Consider the following 22,051-nt stretch of genomic DNA (forward strand, 5'->3'; position numbering starts at 1 on the left):
TTAATGACTTTGGGTTGGAAGTCAATCTTATCAGATATTAGAATGGCTACTCCAGCTTGTTTCCTCATACCATTTGCTTGGAAAATTGTTTTCCAGCCTTTCATTCTGAGGTAGTGTCTATCCTTTTCTCTGAGATGAGTTTCCTGTAAGCAGCAAAATGTTGGGTCTTGTTTGTGTAGCCAGTTTGTTAGTCTATGTCTTTTTATCGGGGAGTTGAGTCCATTGATATTAAGAGATATTAAGGAAAAGTAATTGTTGTTTCCTGTTATTTTTGTTGTTAAAGTTGGCATTCTGTTCTTGTGGCTGTCTTCTTTTAGGTTTGTTGAGGGATTACCTTCTTGTAGTTTCTAGGGCGTGGTTCCTGTCCTTGTATTGGTTTTTTTCTGTTATTATCCTTTGAAGGGCTGGATCCGTGGAGAGATAATGTGTGAATTTGGTTTTGTCGTGGAATATTTTGGTTTCTCCATCTATTTTAATTGAGAGTTTGGCTGGGTATAGTAGCCTGGGCTGGAATTTGAGTTCTTTTAGTGTCTGTATAACATCCGTCCAGGATCTTCTGGCTTTCATAGTCTGTGGTGAAAAAACTGTTGTAATTCTGATTGGCTTGCCTTTATATGTTACTTGGCCTTTTTCTCTTACTGCTTTTATTATTCTATCTTTATTTAGAGCATTTGTTGTTCTGATTATTATGTGTCGGGAGGTATTTCTTTTCTGGTCCAGTCTATTTGGAGTTCTGTAGGCTTCTTGTATGTTCATGGGCATCTCTTTCTTTAGATTTGGGAAGTTTTCTTCTATAATTTTGTTGAAGATGTTTGCTGGTCCTTTGAGTTGAAAATCTTCATTCTCATCCACTCCTATTATCCGTAGGTTTGGTCTTCTCATTGTGTCCTGTATTTCTTGGATGTTTTGAGTTAGGATCTTTTTGCATTTTACATTTTCCTTGATTGTTGTGCCGATGTTCTCTATGGAATCTTCTGCACCTGAGATTCTCTCTTCCATCTCTTGTATTCTGTTGCTGATGCTGGTATCTATGGTTCCAGATTTCTTTCCTAGGGTTTCTATCTCCAGTGTTGCCTCATTTTGGGTTTTCTTTATTGTGTCTACTTCCCTTTTTAGGTCTAGTATGGTTTTGTTCATTTCCATCATCTGTTTGGATGTGTTTTCCTGTTTTTCATTAAGGACTTCTACCTGTTTGATTATGTTATCCTGTTTTTCTTTAAGGATTTGTAACTCTTTAGCAGTGTTCTCCTGCAATTCTTTAAGGGATTTTTGTGCTTCCTCTTTAATGTCTTCTATCTGTTTAGCAGTGTTCTCCTGTATTTCTTTAAGTGTGTTATTAAAGTCCTTCTTGAAGTCCTCTACCATCATCAGGAGATATGCTTTTAGATCCGTGTCTAGCTTTTCCGGTGTGTTGGGGTGCCCTGGACTGGGGGAAGTGGGAGTGCTGGGTTCTGATGATGGTGAGTGGTCTTGGTTTCTGTTAGTAAGATTATTACGTTTACCTTTCGCCATCTGGTAATCTCTGGGGTTAGTTGTTGTTATCACTGTTTAAAGATTGGAGCAGAAGCTGTGTTCCACTCACCAGCAGTCTCAAAATCCTGTGGCGGGGGTCGTGGGTAACTGGTGGGTGTCAGCCGACCCTGCGCTCTAGCTACCCTGGCGCTGATCCGGCCGGATGAGGCCTGTGGCCCTACTCAGGCCGGTTTCTGCTTCCCTAACTAATGCAGTCTCAGGTCCCGCGCGCAATTGGATTGGAGCAGAAGCTGTGTTCCACTCACCAGAAGTCTTAAGATCCTGTGGCGGGTGTTGTGGGTAGCTGGCGAGTGTCAGCCAACCCTGCGCCCTAGCTACCCCGGTGCTTTTCTGACCGGAACAGGCTTGTGGCCCTCGAGAGTGTATTTTAAAATTCACAATTTTCAAATATTTAGCTCAATTGTGGTAATATTTTGGCCCTCATAGAAGAAAATCTTGTTCTCTAAGATGCCCTAACCCTGGAATATCCATTAAAGAGCAAGAAGAGAGAGAGCCAGTAGGAGAGAAATCCTCTGTATTTTTAACTCACAAAGAAGTGAGTTAAAGAGTTATCCTCCTTCACACACCTAAAATACTTGTACATATAGGTTAGAGTGCATGTTTATATGTATACTTCTTTCCTACAAGATTCTTCTACAGAGGGCACTGATGAATGTCAAAGTTATTTACATATTCTCATTTGGTTCCTTTGGCTTATTGGACAAAGGATGGCCCTCATGGGCTTGTCAACTGTCAAGCACAGAGTGGGAGGGGCTCACTTGGCCTATTCCTCCCTGCTGATCTATAGCCTACCAATGGATTCTGGGTGAGGGACAAACACTGTTTTCAGTTTTGTATCCACTGAGGAGCCCATCATGCTCTAATGGATAGATGCTCATTAGTTAAACTTAGTGTCCATGAAACAAGAATTCTCAATAGAGGATTCTTGAATGGCCAAGAAGCACTTAAAGAAATGGTCAGTGTCCTTAGTCATCAAGGAAATACAAATCAAAGCAACCCTGAGATTCTACTTTATACCAATCAGAATGGCTAAGATCAAAAATTCAAGTGACAGCACATGCTGGCAAGGATGTGAAGAAAGGGGAACACTCCTCCATTACTAGTGGGATTGCAAACGTGTAGAACCACTCTGGGAGTCAATCTTGTGGTTTCTCAGAAAAATGGAAATAGTTCTACCTGAAGACCCAGCTATACCTCTATTGGGCATATATTCAAAAGATGCTCCACCATACCACAAGGACATGTGCTCCACTATGTTCATAGCAGCTTTATTTCACAATAATCAGAAACTGAAAACAACCCAAATGCCCCTCAACTGAAGAATGGATACAGAAAATGTGGTTTCTTTACACAATGGAACACTATTCAGCTATTAAAAACAAGGATATCATGAAATTTGCAGGCAAAGGCATGGAACTAACACAGACCCAAAAGGACATGCATAGTATAGACTCACTAATAAGTGGATATTAGCCATAAGGTACAGAATACCCATGACACAAGGGAGAACAGAATAGTCATAGGAGGCAGAGGGAGAAAGGGAAGAAGATGGGAGAGGGGAGGGAAAGGGGGATGGGGGGGGGCATGATCAGGTGTGTGGAGAGACAGGAGAGAGACACAGAGGCCACGAGAATGAATGGAAATCTGCAGCTGCCAGGAGTGGGTGGGGTGGGGGGAATCTTTAAGAAGACCCAGAGAACTGAGATGGTAGAAGCTCTCAGGAGTCAATAACAACTGGGCCCCCTAACAACTGGGTGATCTTAGCCAAGATGCTTACCAGTGGGGAAATGGAACCTAAGGAGACTACCCAGAAGGACTCCCCAGTAGAGGGATAAGGATACCAACTCACTCACAAAACTTTTGACACAAGATTTGTTTTGTCTAAAAGAAATGCAGGGACAAATATGGCACAGAGATGTAGGAATGGCCAACCAATAACTGGCCAAATTTTAAACATACACCATGGGCAAACATCAGTCCCTGACATTATTAATGATATTCTGTTATGCTTATAGACAGGAGCATAACTGTCTGTGATGGTTTGTATATCCTTGGACCAGGGAGTGGCACCATCTGAAGGTGTGGCCTTGTTGGAATAGGTGTGACCTGGTTGGAATGGGTGTGTCACTGTGGGTGTGGGTATAAGATCCTCACCCTAGTTGCCTGGAAGTCAGTCTTCCACTAGCAGCTTTTGGATGAAGACATAGAACTCTCAGCTCCTCCTGTGCTATGCTTGCCTTGATACTGCCATGCTCCCACCTTGATGATAATGGACTGAACCTCTGAACTTGTAAGCCAGCCCCAATTAAATGTTGTTTTTTTATAAGACTTGCCTTGGTCATGGTGTCTGTTCACAGCAGTAAAACCCTAACTAATACAGAAGTTGGTACTGGGAGTGGGGTATTGCTGTGATAGGCCTGACCATGCTTTTATTTGAAAGAATGTGGATTTTGGGACTTTGGATTTGGAAAGCAGTGGAATGCTTTAAATGGGGCTTAATGGGTCATCCTAGTAGGAATATAGAAGACTTTGTTGCTGGGATTGATTTGAACTGTGTTGACCTGGCCCAAGAGATTTCAAAGGAGAAGAATTTCAGAATGTGGCATAAAGACTGGTTTTGTGGTATTTTGGTGAAAAATGTGGCTACTTTTTGCTCTTGAAAAGTTTGCCTGAGGCTAAGGTGAAGAGACTTGCATTAGTTGCATTGACAAAAGAAGTTTCAAAAAAGCCCAGCAGAGACTTTGTTCTCTGGTTAAGTCTTATGAAGAGAAGTATGAACAAGCATAGCAAGCTTAGAAAGGAAAAATATAAAATGTATGGTTTGAGTACTAAAGGAGTACCAGGAAGTGAAATGGAGCAAAATCTCGTGTTCTAGGAGATAACAGATTAAGGGAGTGGGACCTTGGGGCAAGATTCTACCCAGCTAAATTAGATCCAGGCATGGTGGTACACACCTTTAATCCCATGAGACAAGCATGCTGATCTCTACATTCAGGGTCAATCTACAGAGCAAGAACCAGGATAGCCAAGCTTAGGCAATGAAGGATTTAGAAAACATAAAGCTAGTGATAATGTAATAATACAAGGGGATCATGTTCTAGTTCCTGTAAGCAGCAGAACTCGGCAGCTTCAGCCATTGTGCCTCTGGCTCTAGAGTTAAGAATGGAAGGAACTACTGGGAAAATTGATGCTGGTTAGCTGGAGCTAAGGAATTAGTGGTGATTAAGAAGAGACCAGCATCGTTGAGGTGAAATCTTCTGGAAATTGTTTTCTGGGAGCACAAAGAAGCTGTGTTCTAGAGATACCCAAGGTTGTACCTCATGCTGCGGCTGGACTTGGTAATGTGTAAGAGTCACTCAGGTGGTACTGCTTGTGAAGGAATGAAGGGATCATGGAGAGAAGCTGAGGCTTAGCACTGTGAGAGGCCAGGGAAGCCCATTGGAGAAGGTGAAGTCTCAGCTGTAGTTGATGGCCCAGGAATGAAGGGGTCATGCAAAGGATTTGAGGCTTGGCACCCTGAAGAGAGCCTATGAGAGGCTATTGGTGAAGCCTAGTTGGAGTGGAACACCCCAGTGTATTGGAGATGTCAGAACCATGGGATGATCACCAAGAACAGCAGCCGTAATGGAGTGGATCAACCTGAGCATAGAGTACTACAGAGGACAGAGATGGAGAAGTGATGCCAGCCCTTAGGAGGAGTCCAAAAGATCAAGTGGAATCCCAGACACTGAAACAAGAAGCTGTAACATTGAAATTGCCTTGGAGACTCAAAGATGTTAAAGATGCCAGAGCCATGGGACACATGCTGAGGAAAGCTGCTAACAGGGAGTGGAACCAGCCCAGGAGGAAGCAGTTTGTTGCAGTCAAAAAAGATGAAAAAGGAGTGGAGATCTGAAGACCACTTTGACATCAGCCATGGAGATGCAGAGTTTGGAGTTTGCCCAGCTGGTTTCCTGCCTTGCTTTGGGGATTACAGTTAATTAAGTTGAATGAATCTCAGAAGAGACCTTGAACTTTGGACTTTTAACATTGTTGCAACTGCTATAGACTATGAGGACTTTGAAAGTTGCACTAAATGCATTTTGCATTATGCTATGTTTAAGTATGGTCCCCATAGACTCATGTTTTTGAACAAGTCTATGGGGACCAGGGAGTGGAATGTGATGGTTTGTATATCCTTGGACCAGGGAGTGGCACCATCTGAAGGTGTGGCCTTGTTGGAATAGGTGTGACCTGGTTGGAATGGGTGTGTCACTGTGGGTGTGGGTATAAGATCCTCACCCTAGTTGCCTGGAAGTCAGTCTTCCACTAGCAGCCTTTGGATGAAGACATAGAACTCTCAGCTCCTCCTGTGCCATGCCTGCCTTGATACTGCCATGCTCCCACCTTGATGATAATGGACTGAACCTCTGAACCTGTAAGCCAGCCCCAATTAAATGTTGTTTTTTTATAAGACTTGCCTTGGTCATGGTGTCTGTTCACAGCAGTAAAACCCTAACTAAGACACTGTCCTCTGAGAGATTCTACCCAGCAGCTGACTGAAACAGATGCAGATACACACAGTCAAACATTGGATGGAGGTCAGGGACTCTTATGGAAGAGTTGGGGGGAAGCATTGAAGGCCCTGAAGGACATAGGAACCCCACAGGATGACCAACAGAGACAACTAACCAGACCTTTGGGAGCAATCAGAGACTGAGCCACCAACCAAAGAACACACATGGGCTTAAATGAGGACAGACATGCAGCTCAATCTCCACGTGGGCCCCCTGACAACTGGAGCAGAGGCTCTCCCTAAAGCTGTAGCCCTACTGTGGTATCTGTTTCCCAACAGGGCTGCCTTGTCTGGCCTCGGTGAGAGAGGATGCACCTACCCTGGCAGAGACTTGATGAGCCAGGGTTGGGGGGTATTCAGGGGGTGTACCCTCTCAATGGAGAAGGGGATGAGGGATGGGTCTTTGTGGGGGGACCAGAAGGAGGCAGCATTTGATGTAAATTAATTAATTAAAAAAGCAAAAAAGACATGAATGTAGGGAAGGACTTTGTAAGGATGAAGTGGGGGTGGTAAAAAAGAGAGGGTGAGGGTGCCAATACTCAGAATATACTACCTATCTGTGAAACCTTCAAAGAACACATTTAATAAAGGATATAAAAGGATGCCTTCAAATGACTGGAAAGATGATTCAGTGGGTAGAGCACCAGCTATACAAGTGAGGACCCTAGTCTTGATTCTCAGAACCCATATAAAGTTGGAAGCAGTAGCTTATGTCTGTAATCCCAGCATGGTGATGCTGAGATGGGATGTGAAGACAGGATACTCCCAAGAATCTCTTGGGCTAACCAGGTCTATATAGTGGTGAACAATAAGAGATACTATCTCAAAGAAGAGGCAAGGCAGAGACTGACACCTGTGGATGTCTTCTGACCTTCACATAAGTGTACACATGAATTTAACACTCCTCATGCCCAGGTCTAAGAAGGAGGTTTATGTACTTCAAGACTGACTAGACTTCCAAGGATCCACAAGTGAACCCCCACCCCCCCCAATTCTTCCAGCAACTGTCTCTCTATGGATATATTTGTGAGTATAAAATTCAGAGAGGCTTTAAGGATGGTAATATTTCTGATTTTCTAATTTTATTGAGAGTTCCTGCATTTTATTGGAATCTATTGACACACTATCATGAGTCAGGACAACTCATTGATTAATCTGTGATTATTTTTACTACTTCAGAGCATGCTACTACATTGCACAATAGCAAAGATATTTGACAAGAATAAGAGGAATCATTATACATGTGAAACCATCTCATGTTCACTTCATATGAAAAGAGCCTGAGATCATTACATCAAATTGTTGGGGTAGGCACTCAGTTGACAAGCTGTTCTTCTGATTCTGGATAGCAATGGGGTTCAAAGGAGTCAGGTACTTTGTTCAGCATCCCACGGGGAATAAGCCATCAACCAAGAACAATTCTGACTCTTGCATCTTCTGTCTGACTACTATTTGAAGGTAGAAGGCTAGGCATGCTTGCCCTTACCTGTGGGCTTGACCAGAACAGCTAGGAAGTCAGTGGTGAGGGAGCTGACATAGAGGAGGATGCAGGGTGCCTTGGTAGTGCTGAAGCTGAAGTGGATCTGCTCCTGGGCCAGGTCTGGAGCCAAGTGCTGCTGCTGGTCTGCAGAATTCTCAGCCCTGCTGCCTGTGTCTCTGGCAGTGACTGCTGGGGCCTGGAAGTTATAGCGCAGCCACATGCCTTCTTCAAAAAAGGCACCAACATCTGTAGAGAAGGAAGGACAAATTTGAAAAATGATGAAAGAGGTCTGAGTCCTATGCTAGCTATGCTTGGAATTTGGGTGAACCGTTGTTATCGATATAAATACTCTATTGAAAATAAAGCATGTACCAGAACAAGGAAACCTGTAAGATTAGGACAAAAATAGAAGTAAAAAACTTAATATGGGAGGCGCATGCCTTTAATCCCAGCACTCAGGAAGCCAAGGTTGGAAGAGTTCCTATTCAAGGCCAACCTGGGCTGCATAATAAGACCTTGCCTAGAAACAAAAACAAAACAAGGAATTAAAGGCACTGACCAAAGATCATATTAGAAAAATAAATAATATATAATATGCCCTGGCTTTCTGGCTAAAAAGACTACTGAAAATAAAGGCAGAATTATAACACAAACTTAACTGAAGAAGCCCATAGGGACTGGATTTGATTTGAACATTCAAACAGCAAGGCCCTTGATAAGCTCTAACACTTGAGAAGTTTTGAGGGTTTCAAATCACAAGATAGGACATTAGAGAGACCTGGTTTCAAATTGAGCTCTGTGGTTCCTGATCTGCCTTATTGGAACTTAACCAACCTCCACAGGCCACAGTTTTTCATCTTTGAAGCTGATAGTAATTAGTACTCAATATACAGGACCTATCAGCATTACTATCCTTATTACTAAGAAATTATTAGAAAGATTGCTGGCTCTTTATGAATTAGCCCTTTCCTACAGCCTAATCTGAGCTAGTTTCTTTGTAATCACTTCCTGGCAGGGAAGTCCTTCTGTGGATTCCCTACTGTCTGCTAACTACCATCTTGAAATCACTGGAAGTCACCTGAAGACTGAGTTACCCTACTTCACTGCCTCTGTTTCTAGCTCTCTTCATACCTCATCCCTGAAGTATTTTTCAAACCTCATTGTCAATGTACCCCATCATCCTTGCAGCATTTGATACCCAGCTAAATTAATGCCATGCAGAATTTATTCCATAACACACTATTCCATGCTGCAATTAATAGGATATGACAAGTTTTTAAAAAGTTATTTGTAGAGATAATGTTTATATGAATTGTATGAGGATATGTTTCTGTCCTTCCTTACCTGTCTAAGGCACATTCTTATTGGTTAAAATAAAAACCCTAAGATCTATAGCAAAAGGTAAAATAGAAGGTAGCACATCCAGGAGCCCTTGGAAAGAGTGAGGCAGGGAGATGTGCCACTGAATTGCAGGGGAAATCCAATGTATAAAACTGAGGAGAAGTAACCAGCCATGTGGCAGAACTTCAATTACTTTAAATGGGATATTTGAGTTACAAGCTAGTTGGGAACAAGCCTAACTTAAGGCCAAAAGCATTGGAAATAAAGATAATCTTCCTTGCCATTATTTGGGAGTTGGGGCAGACATAGAAAAGGCTGAATGGTTACAATTATTATTTTTGTTTTCTGAGACAGGCTGCTCTCAAACTCGCCACCTTCCTGCTTTAGCTCACAAGTACTAGGATTACAAGCCTGTATCAACACACACAATAGTATTTATTTATTTATTTATTTATTTATTTATTTATTTATTTAATATGTGTATAAGCATGTGTATGTGTGTGCATATGTTATGTGCCACAGTACATATGTAGAGATCAGAGGACAACTTGTGGTTTTCTTCTTCTCCCATGTGGGTCTCTAGGCAGAACTCAGGCCATTAGGCTTGTTGGCAAACAGTTTACTGCTGAGCCATCTTGCCAGTCCCAGCACTGTAGTTTTTAGCAACATACTTTCTTCTTGGGAATTGGCATTTATTACTTCTGAAAAAGTTATTATAGAAGAGTGGAGTCAGATACCCCGTTAGGACTTTCAGTCTTGTCAAATGCACTGATTTGGGTCAATGGCTTGAATCTCTGTTTTCTTCTTTGTGAACTGGGTCCTGGTAGGTAGCTCTGAGGATTAAGCAGCTATGTATGTGTGACACCGTGCCTGGTGCCTGGAAATATAGTGTTTAGTAAAAACTGTAGTTTTAAGACTGCCTACTACTGTCTGTTATGTGTGGCTGATGTCTCCTCTAACCTTTACCCCTGACCATCGCACAAATGCCACAGTCCAGTGTCAGCCCATATGGGGTACTGCTTCAGAGCTCAGTTATTCTCACTCAGGTGTGATGAAGAACCCAGCAGACTCTAGATTCTCACCACAGGAAGCACTATTTTTTTCCTCAAATCTTTGCCACAAGGACATTTGCAAATGTGTGTGTTTGCATGAATGTATAACATTGCCAAGGTGTTGGGAGGGATACTGATGACATCCAGTAGACATAAAATGATAGCAATGTACAAGGACATCTTACAGCTAAGGATGGCCTTAGTTAAAATGCCAAAGGTATCCTTACTTAGTGACACAGGAAGGAAGAAACTTTATCCATGCTAACTGGTACGTGCTTACCGGGAGGTAAAGATGAGTAAATGCAGTAGGTCCCTGGGGACCTTCCTGCATGACAGTGTCATATGTGTGTGAAGAGACACTTTCATTCTTAGCACAATCTGGTGAGAGTGACAATGCTCATGGAAGGTGTGAGGTGAGGACCTCACCTTACGTAACGCTTAGGTTAGAATCTCATTGTCCCAACAGACACCTATTGAGTACTGACTGTATAACATGGATGATGGTGGACATTGAACTCTTGTCCTCAAGGAGGATTTGGAGAAACAGGCAAGTATTGTGTGGATCCAGGCTGGGTTCCAGGGTTATGCATACAGAGTCCCTGGAACAGTAACAACTGTTCTATGTCTAGGGCCAAGGAAGACTTCCTATGGGAAAATGCACTGAAGCTTGACCTCCAAGGACCAGAGATGATAGCAATATAAAGGTGGAATCATGATGCTTCTAGAATGGATAAAAACATGGAGAAATTGCAGTGGTCTGAGAGGCTGCATGTCAAAGCATCATACCCACTCATCAGAATCAACGTATCTCTCATGTATCTGTGGTTCCCTCGAGCCTTCCAAAGCTTCCAGTCTGCTTTAGGATGGGCATTGGAGTACAAGGAAGACCAACCTCTGGAGTCCAGAATCTCTGGAACAGATAGATGCTCCTAGGAGAGGCCTTTGGAACCAACCATGCTTAATAAAACAGGGGAAAGTGGGATGTGCTGCCTGGAACAAATGCCTTGAGAGGTTCTCTTTGCAATAGAGAGCTTTGTCAGAGAGTGGAGGCATCCAATGAGAACAGGCTCTGGTCTGTGGGAGAGAAGAGGGCCATAAAGATGAATAGGATGGAAGACAGAAGCCTCAATTGCAGGCAAGTGGGCTGGAGAGGAGGCTATGCAGCCAAAGATAAATATGCCAGGTTTTTGCAATTCAAGGTTGTGGGCTTGGGAGGGAGGGTCTGGGCAGCAGAGGCTAGTCATACCGGGAAAGCCACTGTTGCCCTTAACCTACACATGCAGCAATCCCTTTGAAAACATTGAACATCTGTGTGCCAGGCTCTCCTAAGCATCATTTTCCCAGAACTAGGACTGAAAGTCAACAGTGAGCAGTGCTAGACCCCTGACATTTCTCTGACTACCTTCATTAGAACCTGCTAAAATGCTGGCTCCCCAGTCTGGGGTCCAGAGTCAGTCAAACTCAGAGGTTCTGACTCAGTGGATCCAGGCAAACAGCACTTAAAATAGGTTCCCATGTGATATGCACACAGAACCTAAGATCCATGGAGTAGAAGATGAGTGAGGAATGTACTGGATGGAGCAGGTAGCTGAGTGGTGTCTGTCTGGTTGATGTTATACATTTATCACCTAGCCTGGAGATAGCATCCCACAGTAGTTCATGAAGTGAAAGTCAGAAATCTAAAAAACCTTACATAAACAATCTGAAAACATGCCTCAGAGAATTCTTTTGTATATTTTAGAGTCATCCTTTAAAAGCTTTATGGATTCATGTCAGCTTTGGAGGAAGGAACAAACCAGGCTTAAATGTGTTATCCCGAAACCACATCATAAACCAACTGTTTGACTCAGACCCCAGAGCCATGTAAATCATTTAAGGTTCCAAGTAGCAGATTTACTGCTGTCATTTCATTGTTTCAGATTGGTTTAAGAAAATGACAAATCGGGACACATTATTATATCTTAAGTAACATCTCCATCCCTTCTGAAAAATACATAAAAGAGGCCTAATTTAATAATGCCCAAATAACACAATTTTCTTCATTCTTCATTAAATTCTATTGATTTAGAATGCTTGGTTCAAATCTCTTTCTTCTCTCTCTCTCTCTCTCTCTCTCTCTCTCTCTCTCTCTCTCTCTCTCTCTCTCTCTCTCTCTCTCTCTCTCTCTCTCTCCCTGCCCCTGTGTGGATATGTGCATACTGTGGTAGTTTTACATATGTCATAAAACAATGTTTGATGTCTGTCCATGCCTTCTACCTTGTTTGAGACAGAGTTTTTTGCTCATACTTGCATGCGTTGGGCTAGTTGGCCTGTGAGCTTTAGCTCATCACCTTTCCTCAGCCTATCTCCTAACTAGGGCTGCCTGCATTGGGATTAAAGGGCATGTGTCCTTCTGTATTTGGCTTTGATATGAGTTCTGAGGGTGTGAACTCAGGTAAACAGGCTTGCATGGCAAGAGCTTTACATATTGAGTCATCTCTTTAGCCCTGTTTCCAGTCTTTATATTAAAATTATTTATTTGAATAGAAAAGTGGTCAAGTTTAGATAGAAGTATTCTAGTATGGATTATGAATGAAAGTTTTTGATTTATGTCACATTTCTCAAAATTTGAACAGACTGCGCTGTCCTAGGATGACTCTGGACGGTAATGGTTCCGAGAAGACCTTGTTTTCACTATTTCTTGGTCTTTAACACAGATCATATGTAAATTATGCCTGTGTAGGAAAAAAACTTTTCAAATTTTTGAAATAAAATCCACAAATCATTCCTTTCAGAATAATACCATAAAGAGATTCATCTCCTATCGTAAAAACCAAATCCCTAAGGCTTACTGTGTGTGCGAGGGAAGCCCCACACTCCCCAATCAGCACCCCCTCCATAATTAAATTACCTCTCATTTTTTCTTCTTCTCCAACTTTAATAATTCCATCCCCTTTGCTTTTTCACTTAGGGGGTATTTTGTAACCCATATTTCAAAGACTGACAAGATTCTCTTGTTCTCTAACATCCCCGAGGGGCCAGAACTGAAAATTCCCAATTCGCAAATGGGTTCTTTTCCTAGAGTTTATTTTAAAGTCAGTAACTTGCAGTCTGAAAATATTTTCTTGTAGGAATGAGGAGTTGAGTGATGGCTGGTTTGCGGGAGAATGCACAAATGCTGAGCTGCTCAGCTCAGGATGTGTAATAAAAGATAATTGAAGAGTGCCACTGTGTATTGGTAATTAAAACCGAAAAACATCAACCTAAGATGAGAAGGCTTATTTTTCATCTGAACTCCAGGGAACAGTGCCCACAAGGATTTCATCTAATACATCCTTTGGAGTGCTGGTCAGGTTAGAATGATTGGCTCTGTGGGAGGGAGAAACCCTATTAGCACTTCTACCTATTCCCATGGTATGAATACTGCTTGCTGTCTTGTTTGATTTCAAAGCTGTTGCTGTCTATGCACAGTTCACTGTCTCACAGGACACCACTAAGTAAGAAGTCAAGAAAAGAGGTCTCCAACACTCCGGCTGCTTCCAGCCCATGAGATCTTTTGTCTCATTCCTGTTTATTTTGGGGGGCTGAGGATCAAACTCACACCTTCCATCCCGATCCTTCCAGTACATGATTTCCTTCCACATACAGTTACTGCCCAGCAAACCATGCTTATTGTGCTCCCTGGTGCTGTCATCCATCTTTTAAGTTTGATTCCTCCTTCTGGTACCCTGAAACCCTCTTCTAAACCTCTTTCCAAACTCCTGGAATTCTGGAAACTCTGCAAATCAAGTAGCAGTGGAGGCAGGGGCCTGACCAGGGTGCTCAGGGTCCTCAGACCCTGTCCTGGCTGAAGGTCATTGCCCATAATTGTCACTCTTATTATCGGCTTTGTTATTAGTCATCTAGTTAAAGACCTTGGTGAATCTTAGGAGCTCCAGTGCTAGATCCCTCTGTTCACTGTGCTTCTGCATTGGATTCTTATCTTTTCTCTCCTTCTGGGCACTTTGCACATCAAAGCTCCGTCTAAACTTGTTTCCCATCATCCCTCAGAGGCTCTGCTATCCTGAATCACAACTAGTTTCTCTCCTGGCTTTACACTGGCAAAAACGGCTTTATTTCCCCAAGCATGCCACTCAATTTCCCTCCTGAATGTTTTTTATTCTGTTTGCTTGATGTTTTCCTCAATTCTTTATAAATATTTTCGACCAACAACATTGGATGTGGGACAGGCTAATATGCTCACCTCTGCTAGTTCTGTGTCCTCAAGTGGATATGTATCTATTGTAACCAATTTACCACCACTCTCTCTAAAAGACCGGTCACTTCCCGGTCAGTTTCTATGTAATAAGTTTTGTGTGTTTGAATCTGTACAAAAGGGGAAAAATGCCAAAGAAAAATCTCTCAAGTTGAACCTGAATGGTTCACTTTCCCTGTGAGACACAAGTACCATGCACATTAAACACATCAGTGGGCTGTGACGAGGCTGTGTAGGAGCCAGGGGGCCTTCTCGGTAGAAATTTAAGAGCAACAGCACCAAAAACCTCTAATGAGTGTTCTACAGGAAGACAGTCTGCATCTCGAATCTCCAAGGTCATGCTCCTGCAGCTTTGTTGGAATCTATTATCGGTCTAGTCAGCCATCAAGTTGTATAAAGGTTTTACTACAGAAAACCTCATTGCAGACATCTAATCATGAATTCATGAAGAACTAGTGGAGACAGAAATCATACAATGTGGGTTCCAGCCTTTGTCTTGATCACAACTAACTGTATGACCTTCGTCAGGCAATCGTTGGATTGTTGTAAGCTCTAAGTCATTCTCTTCTTAAAGCTACTGGTTCCTGAATCTATGTCTGCCTCTGGTTAGCATGGAGTCTTTTTCACATATTCTTTGAAATATTTAGAAAGTGTATTTCATGACCTGTGAGATTAAGAAGGAAATAAATAGTGGTTAAATTAACCACCGAAGGCAGGTAAGATTTAACTGGGGCTGGGTTAGGAGAAACATTCCAGGACAGCAGTGAACATGGTAAAAGCCTGAGGAAGGAACAGGCATTGAGAATCCATGCAGAGAAAGTCAGAGTGGTTAAAGTGTAGGGCAGGTGGGTAGAAATGGGGCTAGGCAGACAGGCAGGTGTGGTCAGAGCTTAGGACCTAACATCGAAAGCAAGGCTAAGTCTTGAAGGGTCCAAAGCAAAAGAAACAAGTCGCTGAAAGGCCATTGTGAATGGGTACAGTGGCTTTTTCCTATAAACCTAGTGCTTGGGAGACTAAGGCAGGAGGATTTCTGTTAATTTGAGAGCAGCTTGAGCAACATTTTAACAAGTTCTTGGTTAAAATGAGCTGCCCAGCAAGATACTTTGTCAAAAACAAAACAAAGCTAACAATCCACCATAGCTGTCTTTCTTTTGGTGACTGAGCTGAAGGAAGGGGAGAGGGATATAACAGACCACTGTATAGGACAGAAAAAATTACAATGATGGTTTGGACTATCAGAATAAAAAGATGTTACGGGCAATATGAAAAGCCTTTGGTACTTGTTAAGAATAAAGGAAATGGGGCTGGAGAGATGGATCAGTGGGTAAAGTACTTGCTGAGTAAAATCTCTTGAACATGAACACCCAGAACCCACATAAAATGCTACTCACAGAAAAAAATGCATGAGCTATTGTGGGTATAGGAATATGTTGGTATCCATTCATCTTAGAACAGGTTGAGCTTTGGTTTTGAGTCAGGAAGCTGGGGATATCCAACAGACCTGGGCTAGAAAATGTAAATCTTAGACTTGTTATAGATGGTATTGAATACCAGGAGCATACCATGGAGTCTCTTAGGGGAAGTGTGTTTCAAGTGAGAAGAAAGGGAGGTTTAGAGCATCCTCAGGAGTCACTGAAAGAAGACACAGACTTTGTAGAAGAGGGGAAGAGAGGAAGGACACAGAAAGATATAAAAAATTAGAATTCTCTTCAGAAATTCAGTCATATTTCCGTCAGAGAGCAAATTCCTAGAGACCTCCTCTCCTCTGCATTCTCTCTGTCTAAGGCAATGCTTTAGTCTTCTTCCATTTGCTGAGGGAATGTCTCCTTGGCTGAGATCATTATGAGTATCTCAGATACCAAAGGAAAGGGTCATGTCTACCCTGGGACACTCTTTAGTTGTCTTTTGGATTTATCTGAAAGGCTTTTCCTTGTCAGTTTGCATACCATCTTTATCTTCAGCTTATCACTACAATGGTGGTACTTTGAGGTTTTCCTTGCAGCCTTCTGTCTTACTCTAAATCCACACCTTGTCTCTGTTGCTTCAAACCTTCAACCTCAACTGATAGAGCAGAGCTTGCTCATCATCTCCAGTCATAGAGCAGAGCCCTCCATCTCCTGTCATAAAGTGGAGCTTGCCATCTGCCACTGTCAGTTCCTGCAAGGTCCTTCCTTTCTGCTTTTTCCAGTTTGGTGGATGATACCTGAGTGATCACTCACAGGCAAAAGTCCCAGGTGACTCCATGCTCTGGAATCTATTCTCTCTTTGCTGTCCCTCTGTAGTACATCTGGTTCAGTTATTCTGGTCTCACCTTGACAATTATAATGAATTCTCAAGAGGTGCACTCTAGATACTTACATTCTTCACATTCTTCATTCCTAAGCTGAAAACTGATTTCTCTCCTTAGAATTTTATGTACTGGTGAGGAGGGTGGTCACTAGTAACATATAGCAATGATTTCATCATTTCTCTAAAATATTTCTTGAGAAGACTGTGGAAGCCTGTGTTGAGCTACATGCTGACTATTTGCAAATGGCTACATGCCCTTCTTTATCCAGCTTTCATGTCCAGCTGTCTGCACTCTGTATATGTGCTAGCCACATGGGTTACTTGAACGGCCCACTTCTTTTTTCTTTCAATCTTCTACCTGCTCTGATCGTGCTCTGCTACTCCTTGATTCAGCATACAATCCGTCTTTTCCCCCAGATGCCCCATGTAGTGTCCCTCCCTTGGTGTCCCTAGTATCAAGTTCTAACTCTACTCCAGCAGGTCTAACCTGGTCTATGTTTAGTTTAGAAACCATTTTATAGAATTGTACTATATGTACGTCGGCCCATGGCGATAGCAAAAGCAACATCAAGTGGAGTTTCCCTAAAGGAGATCACAGTTGGCTGGAGGTGAGCAAACACATCCCACAGCATGGTGTGAGATCCACAGTCACAGAGCAGGGAGGAATAAGTAACAGGTGAAGAGAACAGCTCTGTCTGCGGGCAGCTGTGGGAGTGTCCCAAGGCTTCACCAAGAAAGTGATTTCTGAGTCAGTTCTGACAAATGATGAGGTTTCTCCAATCAGGTGGATGAGGGTACTGTCAGCATGGAAATAGTGCACAAAGAAGCATGGAGGAGTGTGAAAGATAAAGAAAGGTTCAGAGCATGAGCAAACAGCAGAGCTGCAAACCATGAAAAGCATCTGTTGTGATCTCCCATGTAGACAAGCTTTTTGAGCACTTGTGTAAAGGTTGTCCTTGTGTTATTCAGATGTTGATTTCTCTGCCCTCATATCTTGTTTCAATCCATGTCGTTGTAATGCTTATACCAAGAATGTCCTGGTCTCAGGTTTGTATAAACAATTCTTACCATTTATTCTCTGCCTTGTCAGTGAACGCTGACCACCTAATGCTTACACAGGAGAGAGGAGAGGGCAGGGCTTCCTTCAGTCAAGGGAATGAGAGAAAGGAAGAGAGATTCAGATTGAGTCATGTGGAAGAAGGAGGAAGGAGCCATGAGAGTTCAGAAGGAGAATGGGAGGCCCTAAATGTAAGTATCATGGGACTGTTGGCTGGGAGGTAGCTGGATTAGTTTAGGGGATTAATATAGAGCAATTGACTGCCCAAGTATTGAGGTGAAGCTTGAAAATAAATCTTGGCCTCTCTATGTTATTATTGGGAATTAGCTAGGATAAAGAAATACAGCAGCTATAGTAATTTACAGCTTACATTTATATTAAAATTAAAATTTACACTCCCATAATTCTGAGTCAGTTGGTCTAAGGAAGTGCTGAGCATTGGCCAGCTTTGACTAGTCTTCACGGCAACTACTGTACAGTCTGGGCTGGGAACTGCTGCTGCAGATAACTGTTTGATTAGATCTTTTAGGGAGTGCTATGGAAAAAATGGTATCAACACCGTGGAAACTTTTGAAATCCCTTAGTTTAAATTTAAAAGAAAGGGTTTTAATTATTCATTTTTATTCATTGTATGTGTGTGCCTATATGAGTTTATGTGCACCCGTGTATGTGCAGGCCCCTTCAGTGGGATTGTACATTTCCCTGGAAGTGGAGTTACAGGCATTTGTGAGATGCTTGATGTGGGAGCTAGGAATTAAACTTGGGTCCTCTGGAAGAGCAGTACATGCCCTTAACCACTGAGTCACTGTTCCAGCCACTTAGTTTTAATTTTTTTTAGAAGAATGATACATATTGAATGCTTTCTTATATCAAATAGCTTCCAAAGTAAGACAAAAAAAATCCTACATTCTCCAAATCTAGATTCTTTAGTTTCACCTCTCCCTCTTCTTCATCCTGTCCTCTGCTGCTTCTCTTCTGTGCTAGGTCTGAAACCTGGGCCTGGAATATACTAGACAAGTGCTCTACCACTGAGCTGTGCACTCACACCTAAGATTCTTTAACTTTTAACATTTTATCACAATTTTCCACTCTCTATTATTACATACAGCATATTTGATAATGTAAAAACTTAATTGTAAACATTTAAAAAAATATCTATAGAACAGAATATGTAGGCATTCAGAATTAAAATATTGACTTCGGGGAGCGCAGGGTTGCCTGACACCCGCCAGCTACCCACGACCCCCGCCGCAGGATTTTGGGACTGCTGGTGAGTGGAACAAAGCTTCTGCTCCAATCCAATTGCGCGGGACCTGAGACTGCATTAGTTAGGGAAACAGAAACCGGCCTGAGTAGGACCACAGGCCTCATACGGCTGGATCAGCGCCAGGGTAGCGGGAGCGCAGGGTTGCCTGACACCCGCCAGCTACCCACGACCCCCGCCGCAGGATTTTGGGACTGCTGGTGAGTGGAACAAAGCTTCTGCTCCAATCCAATTGCGCGGGACCTGAGACTGCATTAGTTAGGGAAGCAGAAACCTGCCTGAGTAGGGCCACAGGCCTCACCCGGCCGGATCAGCGCCAGGGTAGCGGGAGCGCAGGGTTGCCTGACACCCGCCAGCTACCCACGACCCCCGCCGCAGGATTTTGGGACTGCTGGTGAGTGGAACACAGCTTCTGCTCCAATCCAATTGCGCGGGACCTGAGACTGCATTAGTTAGGGAAGCAGTAACCAGCCTGAGTAGGGCTACAGGCCTCACCTGGCCGGATCAGCGCCAGGGTAGCGGGAGCGCAGGGTGGCCTGACACCCGCCAGCTACCCAAGACCCCCGCCGCAGGATTTTGGGACTGCTGGTGAGTGGAACACAGCTTCTGCTCCAGTCCAATCACGCGGGACCTGAGACTGCTCTGGTTGGGGAGAGAGAAATCCGGCCTACATAGGGCCACAACCCTCTTCCGGTCAGAAAAGCACCTGGGCAGCTGGGGCGCAAGGTCAGCTGACACTCACCAGCTACCCACAACACCCACCACAGGATCTTAAGACTTCTGGAGAGTGGAACACAGCTTCTGCTCCAATCCAATTGCACGCGGGACCAGAGACTGCATTAGTTAGGGAAGCAGAAAAACGGCCTGAGTAGGACCACAGGCCTCTTCTGGCTCTACCAGCACCGGGGTACCGTCAGCTACCCACGACCCCCGCCGCAGGATTTAGAGACTGCTGGTGAGTGGAACACAGCTTCTGCTCCAATCTTTAAATAGTGACAACGATAACAACTAACCCCAGAGATTACCAGATGGCGAAAGGTAAACGTAATAATCTTACTAACAGGAACCAAGACCACTCACCATCATCAGAACCCAGCACCCCCACTTCACCCAGTCCAGGGCACCCCAACACACCGGAAAAGCTAGACACGGATTTAAAAGCATATCTCCTGATGATGATAGAGGACTTCAAGAAGGACTTTAATAACACACTTAAAGAAATGCAGGAGAACACTGATAAAAAGGCAGAAGACAATAAAGAGGAAGCACAAAAATCCCTTAAAGAATTGCAGGAGAACACTGCTAAAGAGTTACAAATCCTTAAAGAAAAACAGGATAACATAATCAAACAGGTAGAAGTCCTTACAGAAAAACAGGAAAACACATCCAAACAGATGATGGAAATGAACAAAACCATACTAGACCTAAAAAGGGAAGTAGACACAATAAAGAAAACCCAAAATGAGGCAACACTGGAGATAGAAACCCTAGGAAAGAAATCTGGAACCATAGATACGAGCATCAGCAACAGAATACAAGAGATGGAAGAGAGAATCTCAGGTGCAGAAGATTCCATAGAGAACATCGGCACAACAATCAAGGAAAATGTAAAATGCAAAAAGATCCTAACTCAAAACATCCAAGAAATACAGGACATAATGAGAAGACCAAACCTACGGATAATAGGAGTGGATGAGAATGAAGATTTTCAACTCAAAGGACCAGCAAACATCTTCAACAAAATTATAGAAGAAAACTTCCCAAATCTAAAGAAAGAGATGCCCATGAACATACAAGAAGCCTACAGAACTCCAAATAGACTGGACCAGAAAAGAAATACCTCCCGACACATAATAATCAGAGCAACAAATGCTCTAAATAAAGATAGAATACTAAAAGCAGTAAGAGAAAAAGGCCAAGTAACATATAAAGGCAAGCCTATCAGAATTACACCAGACTTTTCACCAGAGACTATGAAAGCCAGAAGATCCTGGACGGATGTTATACAGACACTAAAAGAACACAAATTCCAGCCCAGGCTACTATACCCAGCCAAACTCTCAATTAACATAGATGGAGAAACCAAAGTATTCCACGACAAAACCAAATTCACACATTATCTCTCCACGAATCCAGCCCTTCAAAGGATAATAACAGAAAAAAACCAATACAAGGACAGGAACCACGCCCTAGAAACAACAAGAAGGTAATCCCTCAACAAACCTAAAAGAAGACAGCCACAAGAACAAAATGCCAACTTTAACATCAAAAATAACAGGAAACAACAATTACTTTTCCTTAATATCTCTTAATATCAATGGACTCAACTCCCCGATAAAAAGACATAGACTAACAAACTGGCTACACAAACAAGACCCAACATTTTGCTGCTTACAGGAAACTCATCTCAGAGAAAAGGATAGACACTACCTCAGAATGAAAGGCTGGAAAACAATTTTCCAAGCAAATGGCATGAAGAAACAAGCTGGAGTAGCCATTCTAATATCTGATAAGATTGACTTCCAACCCAAAGTCATTAAAAAAGACAGGGAGGGACACTTCATACTCATCAAAGGTAAAATCCTCCAAGAGGAACTATCAATACTGAATATCTATGCTCCAAATACAAAGGCAGCCACATTCATTAAAGAAACTTTAGTAAAGCTCAAAGCACACATTGCACCTCATACAATAATAGTGGGAGACTTCAACACACCACTTTCACCAATGGACAGATCATGGAAACAGAAACTAAACAGGGACACAGTGAAACTAACAGAAATTATGAATCAAATGGATCTGGCAGATATCTACAGAACATTCTATCCTAAAACAAAAGGATATACCTTCTTCTCAGCACCTCATGGTACCTTCTCCAAAATTGACCACATAATTGGTCACAAAACAGGCCTCAACAGATATAAAAATATTGAAATTGTCCCATGCATCCTATCAGATCACCATGGACTAAGGCTGATCTTCAATAACAAAATAAATAATAGAAAGCCAACCTTCACGTGGAAACTGAACAACACTCTTCTCAATGATACCTTGGTCAAGGAAGGAATAAAGAAAGAAATTAAGGACTTTTTAGAGTTCAATGAAAATGAAGCCACAACGTACCCAAACTTATGGGACGCAATGAAGGCATTTTTAAGAGGAAAACTCATAGCTCTGAGTGCCTCCAAAAGGAAACTAGAGAGAGCACACATTAGCAGCTTGACAACACACCTAAAAGCACTAGAA

At 42.7% G+C, this 22,051-nt stretch overlaps 1 protein-coding gene across 3 annotated transcripts in view; it reads right to left on the reverse strand.

Moving 5' to 3' along the window:
* The window catches only part of Cntnap2 (contactin associated protein 2), a 2,252,040-nt gene that overhangs the window by 199,950 nt on the left and 2,030,039 nt on the right, over positions 1-22,051 (reverse strand). For all 3 annotated transcript variants that reach the window (XM_085840650.1, XM_021164875.3, XM_021164874.3), the window contains one exon: positions 7,575-7,814. In XM_085840650.1, the coding sequence (XP_085696776.1) occupies positions 7,575-7,814 (240 nt within the window). The remainder of the gene's footprint in view (positions 1-7,574; positions 7,815-22,051) is intronic.

Source organism: Mus caroli, unplaced genomic scaffold, assembly GCF_978045245.1.
Source record: "Mus caroli unplaced genomic scaffold, Mus_caroli_1 scaffold_7, whole genome shotgun sequence".
Classification (NCBI taxonomy): domain Eukaryota; kingdom Metazoa; phylum Chordata; class Mammalia; order Rodentia; family Muridae; genus Mus; species Mus caroli.